The 17,618-nt window shown below is 39.5% G+C and overlaps 1 protein-coding gene across 1 annotated transcript in view; it reads left to right on the top strand.

Moving 5' to 3' along the window:
- The window catches only part of LOC126195495 (MAP7 domain-containing protein 1-like), a 279,241-nt gene that overhangs the window by 121,263 nt on the left and 140,360 nt on the right, over positions 1–17,618 (top strand). Inside the window, exon 7 of the mRNA XM_049934126.1 lies at positions 5,265–5,445. Within this exon, the coding sequence (XP_049790083.1) occupies positions 5,265–5,445 (181 nt within the window). The remainder of the gene's footprint in view (positions 1–5,264; positions 5,446–17,618) is intronic.

Below are 17,618 nucleotides of genomic sequence, written 5' to 3'. Positions count from 1 at the left end.
CACACAGTTTATGTCCATGTCTACATCCTGAGCATCCTTTGGTGAACAACACACGGAGGTGATGTGGCCTTTCTTCTGGCAAGAATTACAAGTAGCCCAGTGCTTAGGGCACACTGAATGTTAGTTCTGTACAAAACAGAAAGGACACAACAGAACTAGACAACGTTGACACTGGCGCTGTGGCAGTCGCGACTGCTTGGCCTGGCCTATGTTTACTCGGTGCTGGGCCTGTATGTTTGCCATCTTCACTGCTGCTTCGTAGTGCAAAATATTTGTCCTCCTATTGGGCACATCGCATGCTTCTTTTTGGACATCTGCTGTATGACAAACTTAAAAAAAAAATTGTGCTATTTCCAAAACTTCTGCCAATGGGTGTGGGGGTTTCACAGAGTAAAGCCGTCTGGCACACTTCATTGTCCACGGCTAAACAGATAATTGCGTCATGCACAGTAGAGCCTGCATAAGAGTCGTTATGGGCATCAGTAAGAAACTTGCTAAGGCTAGCTAAGCTAGCATAGCTAAGGCTATGAAGTTCAGCTGTCCAGGCCTTGTATAATTTGTGTGGTTTCTTGCAACATCAGTATAATTCAGTTCATGCCATTATGACATGCGTTTGTTTGTGATGGTGGTTGGACAATAAACTCCACATGTGATTAAAAGTAAGAGCTGTAGTTCTTGTAGAGGGGCAAATTGACACAGTAATTAATACACCTAAGGTGGAATCCTTGAGAGGAATAAGGCTTTGCACGAATTCCAGTCTGTCACACCACAAGCCAAAAAATGCTTTCTGAGTCCTTTTTTGTAAGTGTCCCAGTTCTCTACTGAACCATTTTATGGAGGAAAAGTGGGTAGATAGACCAGTGGAATGGAACCATGTCTGTTAATTGAAGCTAACAAAGTGGTCACTGCTGAAATATCAGGCTCAGTAGCACAGCATCCATAATGGCTAAACCTTATAAACCTGCACTTAAAGACTGCACATGCAGAAACCATTCCAAACTCCTCACCAGTTGTGTAGTAACCTAGTAATACGTGGAACTGATCCAAATAACACAAACATGGCCTTATTCATAAACCTATGAACAATAACAGAAATAAGTCTCATGCTACTCCACATATAACAAGACAAAAGAATTATGCAGGAGGTGCAACATAAGTGATACATGGAACAACTGATGTGGGTGGTACGAACTTAAAGAACATAGTGAACATGAGTCATCACTGCTCTGTGCATATATAGTCGTGAGTCACCAATAGACATTGTGGCAGAGACCATGCCTTGTGGACGCTTCCTACAGGTGACCTCGAATGCCTGGTCCATGCTCACAAAGTTGGTGGTTGATTTAAGTATACACTTGCAATGACACTACATTCAGTGCACTCACGCTCATGTGCAGTAGCAGCAGGCTACAGCACATACCAACTGTGTTAAATGACTAATAGAAGAAAATGGATTGATACATTCAGAAATGAAAATAAAATGTTATTTGTTTCATATTGCCACACATTTTCAGGAATAATAAAAATTATCAACAGGTCACAAACATATCATGAGTAAGTACAGTTAACATTTCATAAATGACAGAAGATCAAACAAAATTAAAACCAGATTGTATGTCATTTGTTACTGATGCCCATGACAACTCTTAGCAGACCATGCAATTACCTGTTTAGCTGTGGACAGAGAGAAGTCTGGGGAGGAAATTCAGCTTCATGCTTTATTCCATGGCAATTGTCTATGCACTAATGTGATCACATTCTGTGATACAAAGATAGAAGATCTCAAGACAAAATAAATGGCAGCAAATTCTCTACAAAGTGATAATAGAACATTTTAATGAAAATGTAAGACAAAACCTAAAAACAAATTTTTTTGTGGGACACACTGCATATGATACCAGAAATGATATGGGTCATTCTTTAGTAGAATGTGCCAAAAGCAATAAAGTGTTTCATCCACATCTGAAAGGAAACAAACAACGGAAAGTTGTGGATGGAATAACAAGTAGAAACTGGACTTGGCAAGAATCAAAGAACACTAAAACTGAAACAATAATAAAATTAAGCAATATTTACCTGGGTTGCACAATGCAACAGCAAGTGTCAGGCTGTAGAATGTATTACAGATCACACAGTCTCACTGGCACAGTAATGTTTATTAAATCACATGGTTTCAAATGTCAAGCATCTACTTTCCAGCTTTGCTGTCAACTGAAGTTTAAAACTGGAATCTTTACATGCAAAACCAGGTATTTAATAAATTTAATTGTGCAAGTAAAATTATTAATATGTATCAAGTGATCATAAAAGCTAGAAAGAAAGAAACAAACAAAATCACCAGGCAGGCAATGGAATTTAGGTTATTAGAATTTACCTGAAGTGAGGAGATTCACAAAACCAAATTAAACAGCGATTTCAACATCTTAGAAAATGAAAACTGTGCACACTTAGAGAAAATGAGCTGTTTTCTTCTTAAAATATGATGTCAAGTTGGTGTCGTTTCCTTGTGGGATAGAAAGTTTACAACTACTATGTACAACCTGTTTGGTTTATGACAGTGAGACATGGAGCGTCTGTGTGATGAACATTGATAAACGGAGTGTTGCGCAGTGAGCAGTGGAGAGCATGATATGTCTTGATAAGAGGAACAGTAAAACAAATAAATATATCAGGTAACAGATTGGAGTGGAAATCTGATTAACTATAATGGATACAGGCAGTACATATAGCCAGGAAAATGGATGGTAAATAAACTAAGAAAGTAATTTGCTGGATTCCAAGACATAAGAAAAATGCTAACATGGAGATCTAATGGAAAGTGGGTGTATGACATTATAAAACATGTGCAAACAACACAGCTCAAGACTACACTGTTGTTGTTGTGGTCTTCAGTCCTGAGACTGGTTTGATGAAGCTCTCCATGCTACTCCATCCTGTGCAAGCTTCTTCATCTCCCAGTACTTACTGCAACCTACATCCTTCTGAATCTGCTTAATGTATTCATCTCTTGGTTCCCTATACGATTTTTACCCTCCATGCTGCCCTCCAATGCTAAATTTGTGATCCCTTGATGCCTCAGAACATGCCCTAACAACTGGTCTCTTCTTCTTGTCAAGTTGTGCCACAAACTCCTCTTCTCCCCTATTCTATTCAATACCTCCTCATTAGTTACGTGATCTAATCTTCAGCATTCTTCTGTAGCACCACATTTCGAAAGCTTCTATTCTCTTCCTGTCCAAACTATTTATCGTCCATGTTTCACTTCCATACATGGCTACACTCGATACAAATACTTTCAGAAACGACTTCCTGACACTATATGGAAGAATAAGGAGGCAGCCCTTACTGAGCAGTTGATGTCAAAAGGGGGGTGCTGTTGCTGCTGCTGATTATGACAGTGATCAATTTACATTTAAAGTTTCTAAGGAAACATTAACCAGAACTAAACTTAAACTGTAGATTGAACCAAAAAAAAAAAAAAAAAAAACTCAACAGAACCCCTAATTTTAGTAGAATTGAAACAGTCTTTGATCACAGTTTTTTTAATTTTATTTTATGGCCAGTTTTAATCTACATTGTCATCGTCATGGATAGAAAATTGTGAACAAAGATTGTTTTGAAATCTACTAATTTTAAACATTTACTGTGATTATATCACATTTCATTTAACTGATTTCTATCATAAAGGAAGAGGAAGATGAAGACAGGAAATAAACATCACCCTATTGCTTGCTATTCTCTTCATGTCATTGACAACTGTTTTGGTAGTTTCAAAGATTTCTGCAGTACTAGTACCTGATATTGGTTGTGACCAACAGAGAGATGACGCATGGCAGTAAGCATCACAGTTTGGCAGTAGAAAAAAGTGCAGTACTAATAACTATAGTAAGGGCTGTGTCATACTGTTAATATGCCTTTGCCTTTTTAGCAGTTTTATCAGCCAGTTAAAATATTTTTGTGTGATACTTGCTTTTCCATAAAGCTTCACTCATGAGCCAAAACATTGTGACCAACTAATTAATAATGTATTGGTTCACTTTTGGAATAAAATAGAGCTTAGATTTGGTGTGGCATGAATTCGGCAAGTCTTGTAGTTTTCCTGTGTATGTGGCACTGTATGTCTATACACAGCCCGTGCAATTCCCTTAAATTATGGGCTGGTGATTTGTGGGCACCAAGATTGTGCTCATTAATGTCCCAGATATTTTCCATTATGTTCAGATGAGGCAAATTTGGTGGCCAAGACTTCAACATAAGCTCACTATTATCCTCCTCAAACCACTGTAGCACGATTATGACCTTGTGATGTGGACAGTTATCCTGCTGGAATATGCCAGTATCTTCATGGAGGACATCAAGCATGAAGGGATAAAGGTGGTCTACAATAATGATCATGTAGTTCACAGCTGTCATGGCACTTTCAGTTACCACTACAGGTCCCTTGGAAGACCAGGTGAATATCCCCCACTGACTCATATCTGTGGTGCGGTGAACATTTCAAGCAGCCAGTTGCCTGGATGACCATTGCCCTGGTGTAACATGAAATGTGATTCATCTGACACATTTCCATTGATCCATGGACCAATCTTGATGATCTCATCCCCACTGCAATAGTAACTATGTTGTTAGGTCAACATGGGATATACAGCAGTCATCTGCAGTGAAGCCCTATGTTGAACAATGGTCAGTGAACAGTGTGCTCCAAACATTTGTACCTGCAGCAGCATTTTAATATATTGTCAGATATGCCATGGACTGCCACCTATCTTGCTTTACAGAACTGGTAAGCCTCAAAGCTCCATGTTCCATGATGAAACACGGATGGCCAACACCTTGTCACCTACTTGTAGTTCCACCATCCATCAGCTACTTTCCACAGATGCTCACAACAGTAGCCAAACAGCCTCACTGTTTTGAAGTTGTTCATTTCCAGGCAGTGGGCTGTAACAATCTGCCCTTTGTAAATTTGCTTGTGTCAGTGTGTTTTCCCATTTTTGGCCCATATTGTTGCTAGAATGATCCCCCATTTGTGTATATTCCAATTATATTCTTTCCCTACCACATTATGTACCTGCAACACTACCAGGCAGTATAAAATCTTGTGGTGGGCAGTGGTCATAATGTTTTTGATCAACAGAGTATATTCTCATATTTTCACCTTCATAGTTTTCCATTTACATTGTCTTTACTTGTTTAATTAGAAATTTCTTATTTTTTCTCATACACTTGTCAACAAAATGCACTCATTTTCACAAATTTTACAGTAAATGGTGGTGAACAAACAATGCAATCAGCAATTAACCTGTTATGGCCAGCTTTCAAACCTGGGGACTCACCACACCCTCCTCCCAGAAGAAGCTTCTCTCTGCAGCCACAAGGAGATTCACCAAAGGGTAGCTTGAAAAAGGGAAGTTCTCCAAGAAATAGCTTCTCCAAAATGTACAGGTGAAAAATAATTGTAGAAGTATTTAGAAGCCTCTTTGTGTACCTTGTAATATTTTTTCTGTCTGTCATCACATGCCTCCCCCTCCCCCCAAAAAATTCGTTGGTAATACTTGATAACATGATTGTTAAAAAGAGATTAATAAATAGCAGAATACTACAGCACTTATTTTGGGTAAGGTCCAAAAGGACACAAATAATTTATGTTTGATTTCAAAAGATAGAACTCACCATAGATTATATTTAAACAATACTTAAACACAAACACACAAAAAGTATTATCCACTCAAAAATTACTCTATGGACTATAAGTATTTGTTAAGCAGATGATCGTTAACAACTATCCAAAATTAGAAATCACAAGTCTTTTCCGTAATTATAGCACTATAAATATAAATTGAATCTATGATTTGCAACTTTACCCAACTTTGAACTTTGATGCACAAAGGAGCAAAGTATGAAGTCACTTTTATATTTGTGCCATAGACTACAGTGGTATCTTAACACATATGCAGCCATCATTGTCAGACATGTTGGCGCAAGACTCATTCTCAAAGATGACATTTTATCAGTGAGAATGACAGCGATGCCATTCTTGTGCCCATTAGAGTTTAAGATGATAATGGTTTCTAGACTATGTAATCCAGTGCACTGACGTGTGTGCCAGCAATCTGGACCACAGCAAAAAGTACAGCACTGGAAAAGCAGGCAGTTTCATACTGTCTCTATGGCTCCAGCATGAAACCTACACAGTTTAAAATGTTACTCAGCCATTAGGGACATGCAGGAAATATGGTGGTGATTCCATGGTGTGCTCACATTGCATGACGCAGTGCCAGATTTTTGCTGCATATAACCGTATTCTCCCCACTGACTTCACATTTGTAGTGCTTTAGCAGCAGCATGTTGTGTATGAACCCTGCTGTCACAGTCTGTCCAACTCATTTCCAATGTATCAGTCATTCTGTCATGTTAAAACTTACTTATGTACTGATTTTGTAACAGAGAAATCAATCAGATTTTGAAAAAATAATATAATTGGATAGATAAAAAATCTACTCACCAAATGGCAGCAGAACACACACATAAAAGAAGGCTATGATAAGCCAAGCTTTTGGAGCCAGTGGCTTCTTCTTCAGGCAGAAGAGTTGAAGGGGAAGGAAGTGAGGCTGAGAAAGGACTGGAGAGGGCTAGGAAAAGGCGTAGATTTTGGGTAAGTACCCAGAACTGTGGGTCAGGAGAGACTTACCAGATGGGATGAGAAGGAAAGAATCTACCCCTTTTCCTAGACCTCTCCAGTCCTCTCTCTTCACCCCTCTTCCTCCCCTTCAACCCTTCTGCCAGAAGGAGGAGCCACAGCCTCCAAAAACATGCCTAATTATAACCTTCTTTTATGAGTATGTTCCGTCGCCGCTTGGTGAGTAGATTTTTTATCCGTCCAATTATATTATTACGTACTGATTTTGTATCTTCTGGCATCAACTAGCAGAAAGGTATTTGCTTTTATGTTTATACTTAGCTTGACAGCTTTTCAGTGATCAATTTTAGTTTAATACTAACCTTTGCATTTACACAAAAGAGAACACTGCTAAGGTTATGAGTACACCATGTATCTGCAATGTTAATCACTTATTCATTTGGGATGTTTGTTCAGTGGGTTGCAATTTGCATAAATGTTGTTGTAGTTTTCCTCAGAGAAGCATTCTTCAGTATTCTCATTAGTAACCATGAGTAACGGGGTAGTTTTTGGATTTTGTATGCTTTCTATGTGTGACAGTGTACACGGAACAATCTCTTTGATAATGCACAAAAAGAAAACATATTAGTTCTTGATAACCTAACATATAATAGGACAAACAGACTTAAGTTACATGAAAGGCAATGTTGCTTCCACACAGAACATGATTATTAACATGTAGTTGCAATCCTAAGTGCAGGGCTGCTGAAATCCTTGGGCCCTTTCCAGAACCTCTCCCTTCTCACCCCAACAGCAACTGACACACCCATATTCTACATGCTCCCCAAAATCCATAAACCTACCAATCCTGGGTGCCCACTGTGGCCAGCTACAGTGCCACCACCAAAAAAATCTCAGCTCTTGTTGATCAACATCTGCAACCAATTGTCCGAAACCTAGCCTCCCACATTAAAGATACCAACCACTTCCGGCACTGGCTTTGCACTGTCTCCACTCCCTTACCTCCCGGTTCCCTTCTCGTGACTGTTGACTTAGCCTCCTTATACACCAACTTCTCTTATTCCTGTGGCCTTACCACAATGGAACACTACCTCTTCCAACACCCTACAGATTTAAAACCCATCATTTCATTCCTCATAGACCTAACCAACTACATCCTAGCCCATAACTACTTCACCCTTGAAGGGATGGTATACAAACAAATTCTTGGCACAGCCTTGGGCACTTGCATGGCATTCTCCTATGCCAACCTTTTCATTCCTAGTGTCCCAAAATCCCAAACCCTTGGTCTGGTTCAGGTTTATTGATGACATCTTTATATTATCTGGACCCAAGATCAGGATACCTTGTCCTCATTCCTCCACTCAACTACTTCTCTCCCATCCGCTCCACCTGGACCTTTTCAACCCATTGTGTCACATACCTATTTGATCTTCTTCTCTCAGTTTGCTCTATCCGCACCTTGGTCCACATGAAACCCATCAACCACCAAAATTTCCTGCAATTTGATAGCTGCCACCCCTTTCACATAAAAAAAATCTGTCCCATACAGCCTGGCCATGTGTGGTAGATGCATCTGCAGTGATAAGAACTCCCTCATCCAGTATGCAGAAGGCCTCACAAAGGCCTCCGCAGGCAGGTGATACCCTCCAGACCTTATTCACAAACAGACCTCCCATGCCATATCCTCACACACACACACACACACACACACACACACACACACACACACACCTGATCCTCACATCTATCCCAAGAACCAACTACAAAGAAGCCCCCCCCCCCTCCCCCCCTGTCAACCATCACCACCCCAGACTGGAATGACTACTGAACCACATCCTTCGTCTGAGCTATGATTATCTATCATTATCCTGTGAAATGAGGGACATCCTACCTAACATACTTCCAACCCCTCCCAAAGTGGTGCTCCATCACCCATCCAACCGCCATAACATCCTAGTCCATCCCGACACCATTCCCACCCTCAATTCCCTGCCACAGGGATCATACACCTGTGGAAGATCCAGATGCAAGACCTTTCCGATCCACCCACCCAGCACCACCTGCTAGAGTCCCTCCACAGGCTTATCCTGCCCCATCACTGACCGTGCCACCTGTGAAAGCAGCCATGTTATATACCAGCTATGCTGAAACCACTGCACAGCATTGTACATCAGTATAACAACTGGCCATCTGTCTACTAGGATGAATTTCCACCGCCATATTGTTGCAAAAATCAAGGTGGACCGCTCAGTGGCACAACATGTAACAGAGCACAATATGCGAGATTTCAGTGGCTGCTTCACAACCTGTGCCATCTGGATCCTCCCCACCAGCACCAGCTTTTTTGAGCTGTGCAAATGGGAGCTATCCTTAAAGCACATCCTTCACTCCTCTAACTTCCTGGCTTAGACCTAAGGTAGGTGTGTGTGTGTGTGTGTGTGTGTGTGTGTGTGTGTGTGTGCGCGCGCGCGCGTGCGCGTGCGTGTACATACATCATCCCTCTGCCCCAGTACCCCCGCCCAATTTGTATCCCCACGTCAACTAGTTGTTTGCTGCTATCTCACACCCTAGTCTATGAAATCATGTCCCCAGCCATTTACCACCTGTCCCCAAAGATGGCTCCCACATCTCCTCGGGGGGGGGGGGGGGGGGGGAACCTTGTTTCCCAAAGCGTCCAGCATCCAGTGCATGTTGGTCTATCGATTATTCAAATGATTTTGGAACACATCCCTGTTGGTTTCTGAAAACATTCTAAGTTGATATCTGAACGAATCATAAGTTCGTTTTTGAATGCATGCATAGCATACATGACGTCTCTGTCAGGTGAATCCCTGTCGCATTTACAAATAAACTCTCCTGCAGACAAAAGTGTACGGGGCTATGCGAGTTGAGCGGAATAAAACCAACCGGGTGAATGCCAATCGCTGTTTGTTTATGTGGTTGACTGGGTTTGTGAATGATCAGTGTTGTTATAATCAATAGCAAAGTCTATAGATTCAGACTACCAAATGGAAATAAATGACTAACAGAAATAACAGGTGATAAAGATTATGTATCATCCTCTCGGTGTATCAAAGAAAATGAATTTTTGACAGAAAATATTTGGCCAGGTCACTATACTAGTAAGGGTCAGTTGTACAGTCCCCAGCTAGTAGCCGCTTAAGTTCTGTTCTAGGAATAGCACAGAAAATGCATTGTACGAACACATAACAATGCCTAACCAGAGAACAAATGCAGGATAACTAAACCGGTGACTGCGGCAGGGTTAGTGAAGTTAACTGGAGAATAGGTACAGAAGGTACAGAAGTAGTGGTGAGAAGATTGTTTCTGAGAATTAGGAAGGAGAAAAAATGGGAATAACACACAAATTGTGGAAGAATATGACGATTCCAAATTTATATAAAAATTTCGTACTACTACTTTTCAATCTCATGGTTGAGAAACTGGAGCGTATGAATGAAATATGAAACTATTTCCTAACATAAAGCTTTTTGCTTGTAGTAGGCCTAACAGACATTTGATATTGGTACTTCATGAATTATATTCCGCCGTGTTATAAAAATGATCATTTGTGCCAAAACAGTCTGGTTTATTTGGTGTGTATGTTTGTATGTGTTATAATTGCTCCAATATTAGAAAGGCCTATTTCGTTTTTGTAGCAAACAGTGACAAAATAGATGTAATCAGATTGAGAAACCACACCAGTCTTTGGTACTATTTGTATTAACAGCTTTTTCAGTGTTAGACAATGACATTTTGATTTTTCATGTAGCAAAACGAACTTTGGTGAGGTAATAGATTATTTTGCAGAAAGGATAGCAAGCCATGTAAAGCTGTAGCAATGTAGAGAGAAAAAAGTGCGAGGACCTAAGGATTGAAGAAATTTCTATTGTCTTGCTTGTCTCTTGTCTTTACTGTTTTTTTGTATCCTGTATTTAATTTTATGTCTCACAAAACAGCAAGTTATTAGCAAACAGCCAATAAACAGTGCAAATTTTCAGAAGAGTTCTTGCTCTCCTGGTAACAAATAATCCCATCCAGTATTAACGGCGAGTTTTTTTTTTTTTTTTTTTTTTTCCTTTCTATCTTTCTGTCTTTATTATTATTATTATTATTATTTTAAAAAAGAATGGCAGGATATCAAACCAGCAACTGCAAGCAGGAGAGGCACCACAGGTCATTTTAATTTCCACTGTCCTGAATGTAGTTTGATGGCACCCATTACAAAATATACACATTTGAATTCCACAGAGCAAAATACAGTGACGAGCGATAGATGAATACTGTGTGAAGAGGTGTGGCACTGCACTTTGGCACACTTAAGACAAAATAACATATCTTACATTTCCTCGAACATATGTGTTTCATGTATCAGACTCTTCAGAAAGATGTGCACAACAAAATTAAAATATTTTTGAAAAGTCGACTTTTTTTATTTTTTATTTTTTTATTTTTTTATTTTTTTTTTTCATTTTTGATGTCCTGTCTGAAATGCTCGAGGAAGGTATGGAGTAGAGGGTGGCACTATCTAGTACTGCCCCAATTCGGAAATATCGTAGATCTGGGGCTGATGCACAAAGCAGTCTGAGTTATAGTGGGGAGGTGGGTAGTCTCTATGTGACCCCTGTTCACATTTGATGAGTTTGCTATTTCCTCTTCATTTACAGCTCTCATGTCAAATGACAACAAAATGGATTTCTGTGGCCCGGAACTATCAAGTGAATTATACATTCACAGTCACATAATTCAAATACCTAGGGGCACTTTTCACTGAGAACTCGTCATGTGAAGCAGAGATCAATGCCAGAATACAAGCAGGAAACCGATCTTACCACAGCCTAGCACAACTGCTTCGGTCCAAATCTCTCTCCAGACAGTTCAAGATTCGACTGTACAAAACCCTGATCCAGCCTGTTGTTCTGTATGGCTGTGAGACATGGAGTATCCGGAAACAGGACTTCCATAAGCTCCTTGTCTTTGAGAGAAAAGTGCTTCGGAAGATCTTCGGTCCGGTTCTGGATGCAGATACAGGGGAATGGAGGATCAGATACAACCAAGAGCTTGAGGAGCTATACCAGCAGCCCAACATAGCAGGAGCTGTCAAAGCCAAACGAATGCAGTGGGCTGGCCATGTTGCCCGGATGGAGGATCACAGATGGCCTCGGAAGCTCCTGGATTTCACACCTACAGGAAAGAGACCGCCAGGGAGACCCAAGAAGCGTTGGAGGGATGGACTCCATGAAGATTTAAAACAAATGTCAATAGATGTGGACGAATGGCGGATAGCAGCAATGGACAGAATACAGTGGAGGAGGAAACTTGTAGATGCGTGCGGTCCACTGGGCCTGATCACGTAGTAGTAGTAGTAGTAGTAGTAGTACTCACATACTTACGGAAGGCTAAAATATGTTATTAGTTTCAGATTTTATATTTTATTTCGCTCTTTTTGACAGCCAAGCATTAATTGCCTTGCCAAACAATGAAGTTTTTTTTTGTTGGTTCGCTAAATAAATTTGGCTTTTGTAAATTTTTTTCTCCTGAGGCAGTCAATTTATTTGAAGTGAAGTGTTCACTATTGGCTAGTTTCAACTGTTTGCTGCATTTCAAGTGCACATTTTCATCATCTAGCACATACGGCATTATGCCATAATAAAGAACCAAACATGAGATAATACAGTACTGGTGCTCCAAGAAAATTTACATCTCGAAAACCACACTTGACCATGTCAGGTCAAGGCCTACTTCCTTGGGAATCTGCACATGTGAATGTGCACTTTAATTCGAGTTATGCATTTTAGTATGGTTCACGAGATTCCGATGCTCTTGGAGTATCCTCTGATGTCTTTTTTTCTTTTACGACATAATGTAGGATCTTTTAATGTTTTATGCGTATGAACATATGGGCTTCCTACGTCATTGTAGCTGCGCAAATGTGGTGACGCCTGTTGTCTGGCGCTCTCTGTCAACTGCTGAAATGAACCTTTTTGTAACAGGAAAATATTGGAATGGTGGTTTGAAAACCTTTACTTTCAAAGTAAATTTCCTTTTACACAAGATGAACTACGTGCAAGAATGTACGATGAATTTCGTAAATTGTAGAGCATTTGGCTCTCATTTAAAAATCAACTCTTTGAGGATGAGCCATTTAGAAGAATTTGGAGCCCAGAAAATCAGACATTTATGTCATTATTAAAAATTCTATTGGCACATTCGTTGATGTATCTTAAAGTGTAAATCGCGCAAAAAGATAAACATTAAAAGTGAAAGCTTAGCTTCTCTTGCAACTTATTAGTCTTCAATACCAATATTATATGTAAAAGATTTGATTTTCATGTAGCAACACTATGTTAAACCATTAACTTTTCCTATTTGTGTGTTTGTGCTACTTAACAGTGATGTTGCTATTGTCTGACTACATCACATGTCCTGAGCTGTGAATGTCTGCTGTCATTGGCTGGTGAGATCACATGACGTGAGCTGTGACTGGCTTACAAAAGCACATCACAATCTCCATTTCAATGCTTCGGAAAGTAACATGCGGCAATTGGTGGAATATGAATTTATGCTTTCGTAATACGAAAATATTCAGTGTACATGTTGCTCCACCTCGAAGATTTTTCCAAAATGTGATTTTTGCCCCCTGAGTTTTATTTCTAAAGTGCCAGGAAATTCTATGCCAGTGTATGAAACCATAACCATTTGAAGGATTGATAAGTTTTACAGTTCTGAGAGAAAGTAGACTGTCACTTAACATGGAAAAAGTGTATTTTCACCCAGGAGAAAGTGTATTTTGAATGGGTAAATCCAGGAAATTTTTTTCCTTTTCCGCATATACACCCTGGAATAGGAAAGATTGATTTTCACCATCACACGTTCAGTTGCATACAGGGGCAACAAGACAATTGTTAGACATTGAGTTTGCGTCCAAAGTCCTCTTCAAAAAAGAAAACTCACACACATTCACACAATCAGGCACTTCTCACACACGCATGACCGGTATCTGTAGCCTCTCCAGCAGTCTATCCTTTTCATAATATTATTGATGTTCCAACCTGGACTTTCTATTATTTGTTTATACCTCATGTTGAGCATTGGCAACACTTCTGCACAAAACATATCAGTATGCCACTGGCCCCTATCTAGACTGTTACGATCTCCTGCAGAAATGTGCACTATTGTTGATTATTTGTCCAGTTTTAAAGTCAGTTCAGTCCGAGCTATGTATTGATTCAGGAAAGCAGCAGTTTAAACATGATAAATATAAACAGCAAATGTATATAGTGTACATGCTTATAGTTGGCAAAACTACAAAATTTTCTGTTTGTTCACCATTTCGCTCCCAATATTCTTCACCCTCTAGCCATCCCAAATTCTTCAAAATTAATCTGAATGTGACCTCAGTTGCCAAAGCATCAGTTGCAAAGTATCACACAACATAAAAAGGTTGACCTCAGCAGCAATAGTTTAACCTTTTGAATGATGAATTTGGGGAATGAACCTAATCTTATAACTAGATAAATAAGAGAGATCTGGCAACCAGGATGACTCAATATGGAAAAAAGAGAAAAAGACCAATTACACAGCATCACAAAGATCAGAAAAATTTCAAATGAATCTGTCTTATCAGTAGAACTTCTCAGTACTGAGGCAATGAGCGATGAGACCTATGTATTGGAGGAGTTACAAAAGTATTTTGATAATTTGTTGAATTGTACTTTAGATAATACTTTGTTAAAGTATAGTGGATATGACACTCCTATGGACAATGAACTATGCAGTTCTAGTACTATAGAGGCAGATATCCTGAGCTGATAAGAGAGGAGAAAGCAATATATAAAATGAAAATAACACTTCTGCCAGGTAAGATGAATTCAGCGTTGTTGTTGTTGTGGTCTTAAGTCCTGAGACTGGTTTGATGCAGCTCTCCATGCTACTCTATCCTGTGCAAGCTTCTTCATCTCCCAGTACCTACTGCAACCTACATCCTTCTGAATTTGCTTAGTGTATTCATCTCTTGGTCTCCCTCTACGATTTTTACCCTCCACACTGCCCTCCAATACTAAATTGGTGATCCCTTGATGCCTCAACACATCTCCTACCAACCGATCCCATCTTCTAGTCAAGTTGTGCCACAAACTTCTCTTCTCCCCAATCCTATTCAATACTTCCTCATTAGTTATGTGATCTACCCATCTAATCTTCAGCATTCTTCTGTAGCACCACATTTCAAAAGCTTCTATTCTCTTCTTGTCCAAACTATTTATTGTCCATGTTTCACTTCCATACATGGCTGGCTACACAACATACAAATACTTTCAGAAATGACTTCCTGATGCTTAAATCTATACTCGATGTTAACAAATTTCTCTTCTTCAGAAACGCTTTCCTTGCCATTGCCAGTCTACATTTCACATCCTCTTTACTTTGACCATCATTGGTTATTTTGCTCCCCAAATAGCAAAACTCCTTTACTACTTTAAGTGTCTCATTTCCTAATCTAATTCCCTCAGCATTACCCGACTTAATTCGACTACATTCCATTATCCTCGTTTTGCTTTTGTTGATGTTCATCTTATACCCTCCTTTCAAGACACTATCCATTCCATTCAACTGCTCTTCCAAGTCCTTTGCTGTCTTTGACAGAATTACAATGTCATCGGCGAACCTCAAAGTTTTTATTTCTTCTCCATGGATTTTAATACCTACTCCGAATTTTTCTTTTGTTTCCTTCACTGCTTGCTCAGTATACAGATTGAATAACATCGGGGAGAGACTACAACCCCGTCTCACTCCCTTCCCAACCACTGCTTCCCTTTCATATCCCTCAACTCTTATAACTGCCATCTGGTTTCTGTACAAATTATAAATAGCCTTTCACTCCCTGTATTTTACCCCTGCCACCTTCAGAATTTGAAAGAGAGTATTCCAGTCAACATTGTCAAAAGCTGTCTCCAAGTCTACAAATGCTAGAAACGTAGGTTTGCCTTTCCTTAATCTAGCTTCTAAGATAAGTCGTAGGGTCAGTATTGCCTCACGTGTTCCAACATTTCTACGGAATCCAAACTGATCTTCCCCGAGGTCTTCTTCTACTAGTTTTTCCATTCGTCTGTAAAGAATCCACGTTAGTATTTTGCAGCCGTGACTTATTAAACTGATAGTTTGGTAATTTTCACATCTGTCAACACCTGCTTTATTTGGGATTGGAATTATTATATTCTTCTTGAAGTCTGAGGGTATTTCGCCTGTTTCATACATCTTGCTCACCAGATGGTAGAGTTTCATCAGGACTGGCTCTCCCAAGGCTGTCAGTAGTTCTAATGGAATGTTGTCTACTCCCGGGGCCTTGTTTTGACTCAGGTCTTTCAGTGCTTTGTCAAACTCTTCACGCAGTATTATATCTCCCATTTCATCTTCATCTACATCCTCTTCCACTTCCGTAATATTGTCCTCAAGTACATCATCCTTGTATAGACCCTCTATACACTCCTTCCACCTTTCTGCTTTCCCTTCTTTGCTTAGAACTGGGTTTCCATCTGAGCTTTTGATATTCATACAAGTGGTTATCTTTTCTCCAAAGGTCTCTTTCATTTTCCTGTAGGCTGTATCTATCTTACTCTTAGTGAGATAAGCCTCTACATCCTTACATTTGTCCCATAGCCATGCCTGCTTAGCCATTTTGCACTTCCTGTCGATCTCATTTTTGAGACGTTTGTATTCCCTTTTGCCTGCTTCATTTACTGCATTTTTATATTTTCTCCTTTCATCAATTAAATTCAGTATTTCTTCCATCACCCAAGGATTTCTACTAGCCCTCGTCTTTTTACCTACTTGATCCTCTGCTGCCTTCACTACTTCATCCCTCAAAGCTACCCGTTCTTCTTCTACTGTATTTCTTTCCCCCATTCCTGTAAATTGTTCCCTTATGCTCTCAGCGTATAAACAGACAAAGCATTTGGAGAGATTGGGCACCAGTGGCTCTACAGACCTCTGAACAGAATTTGAAAGGAAAATACAATACCCAATCACTCGAACCAAGAAGTCATCATTGCATGAAATAGAATGGATGAAAGGAAGAAGTGCACTAACTACTGAAATATACATCTGTTATCCAGAGGATTAAATATCTATGAATTTATCTTTATGGATAAAATAAGAAAAGATTTTGAATCTACACTGGGAGAAAAACAATGTGGGTTAGATCTCAAAGATCAATTACTGATCTCATTTTTGTCACAAGAGTACTTTATGGAAAACACTTGGAGAAAAATTAAAAAATTGTAGCTGTATTTCTGGAAATCAGGAAAGGATATGACCATGTACCATTCAGGCATATATTTGAATATTTAAAGTGTAAGAGTGTTCCTGATAACATTAATAAGATGCTTATGTAATGAATCGAAAAGCAGTGTATAGTTCCAGACTGGAAGTCTGAAAAATGCCTAAAGAAAGTACCGACAGCTGATGCTTTTGTTTTTCTGATGTTGCAGTGATTTGGGGTGGGATAAAAATGGAGGTACAAATCAAACTAGATCTTTGGGATGCCGAATTTATGAAACTAAGCCTTAAAATCAGCAAGACTAAGACAGTAATATGGTGGTGAATAGAAATACTCCAACACTTCATCAAACCAACTGGTGATGAGGAGATAGATACCTCCCACCTATTCTTGCATAGGGACTTAATAGCAAAATTTACTTCACTGAATAGGAACCACCTTCCAACAACAGAAATTAAATTCCTCAGTTCTTGCATACAGAAAACAAATAAATAAGGAATAAGAATGTTTGACAAGAGCACGTATTAGAAAGAAGCCTGCCAGAGACCCTTGAACAGAAGCAAGTGCAATTTCAGGACCTTTTTGCCTTGCTTTCACAGAAATGTCCCATGGGAGAGAGAACAGGAAGCTCTTATGACAGCTTAGAAAAGTAGATACTTAAGAACCTCATATCTTGAAGAGTTGACTGGCATCAGATAA

The sequence above is a fragment of the Schistocerca nitens genome, chromosome 1, assembly GCF_023898315.1.
Source record: "Schistocerca nitens isolate TAMUIC-IGC-003100 chromosome 1, iqSchNite1.1, whole genome shotgun sequence".
In the NCBI taxonomy this organism is placed as follows: Eukaryota; Metazoa; Arthropoda; class Insecta; order Orthoptera; family Acrididae; genus Schistocerca; species Schistocerca nitens.
The sequence above is the reverse complement of the archived record's forward strand: the minus strand, read 5'-3'. Positions and strand labels throughout refer to the sequence as shown.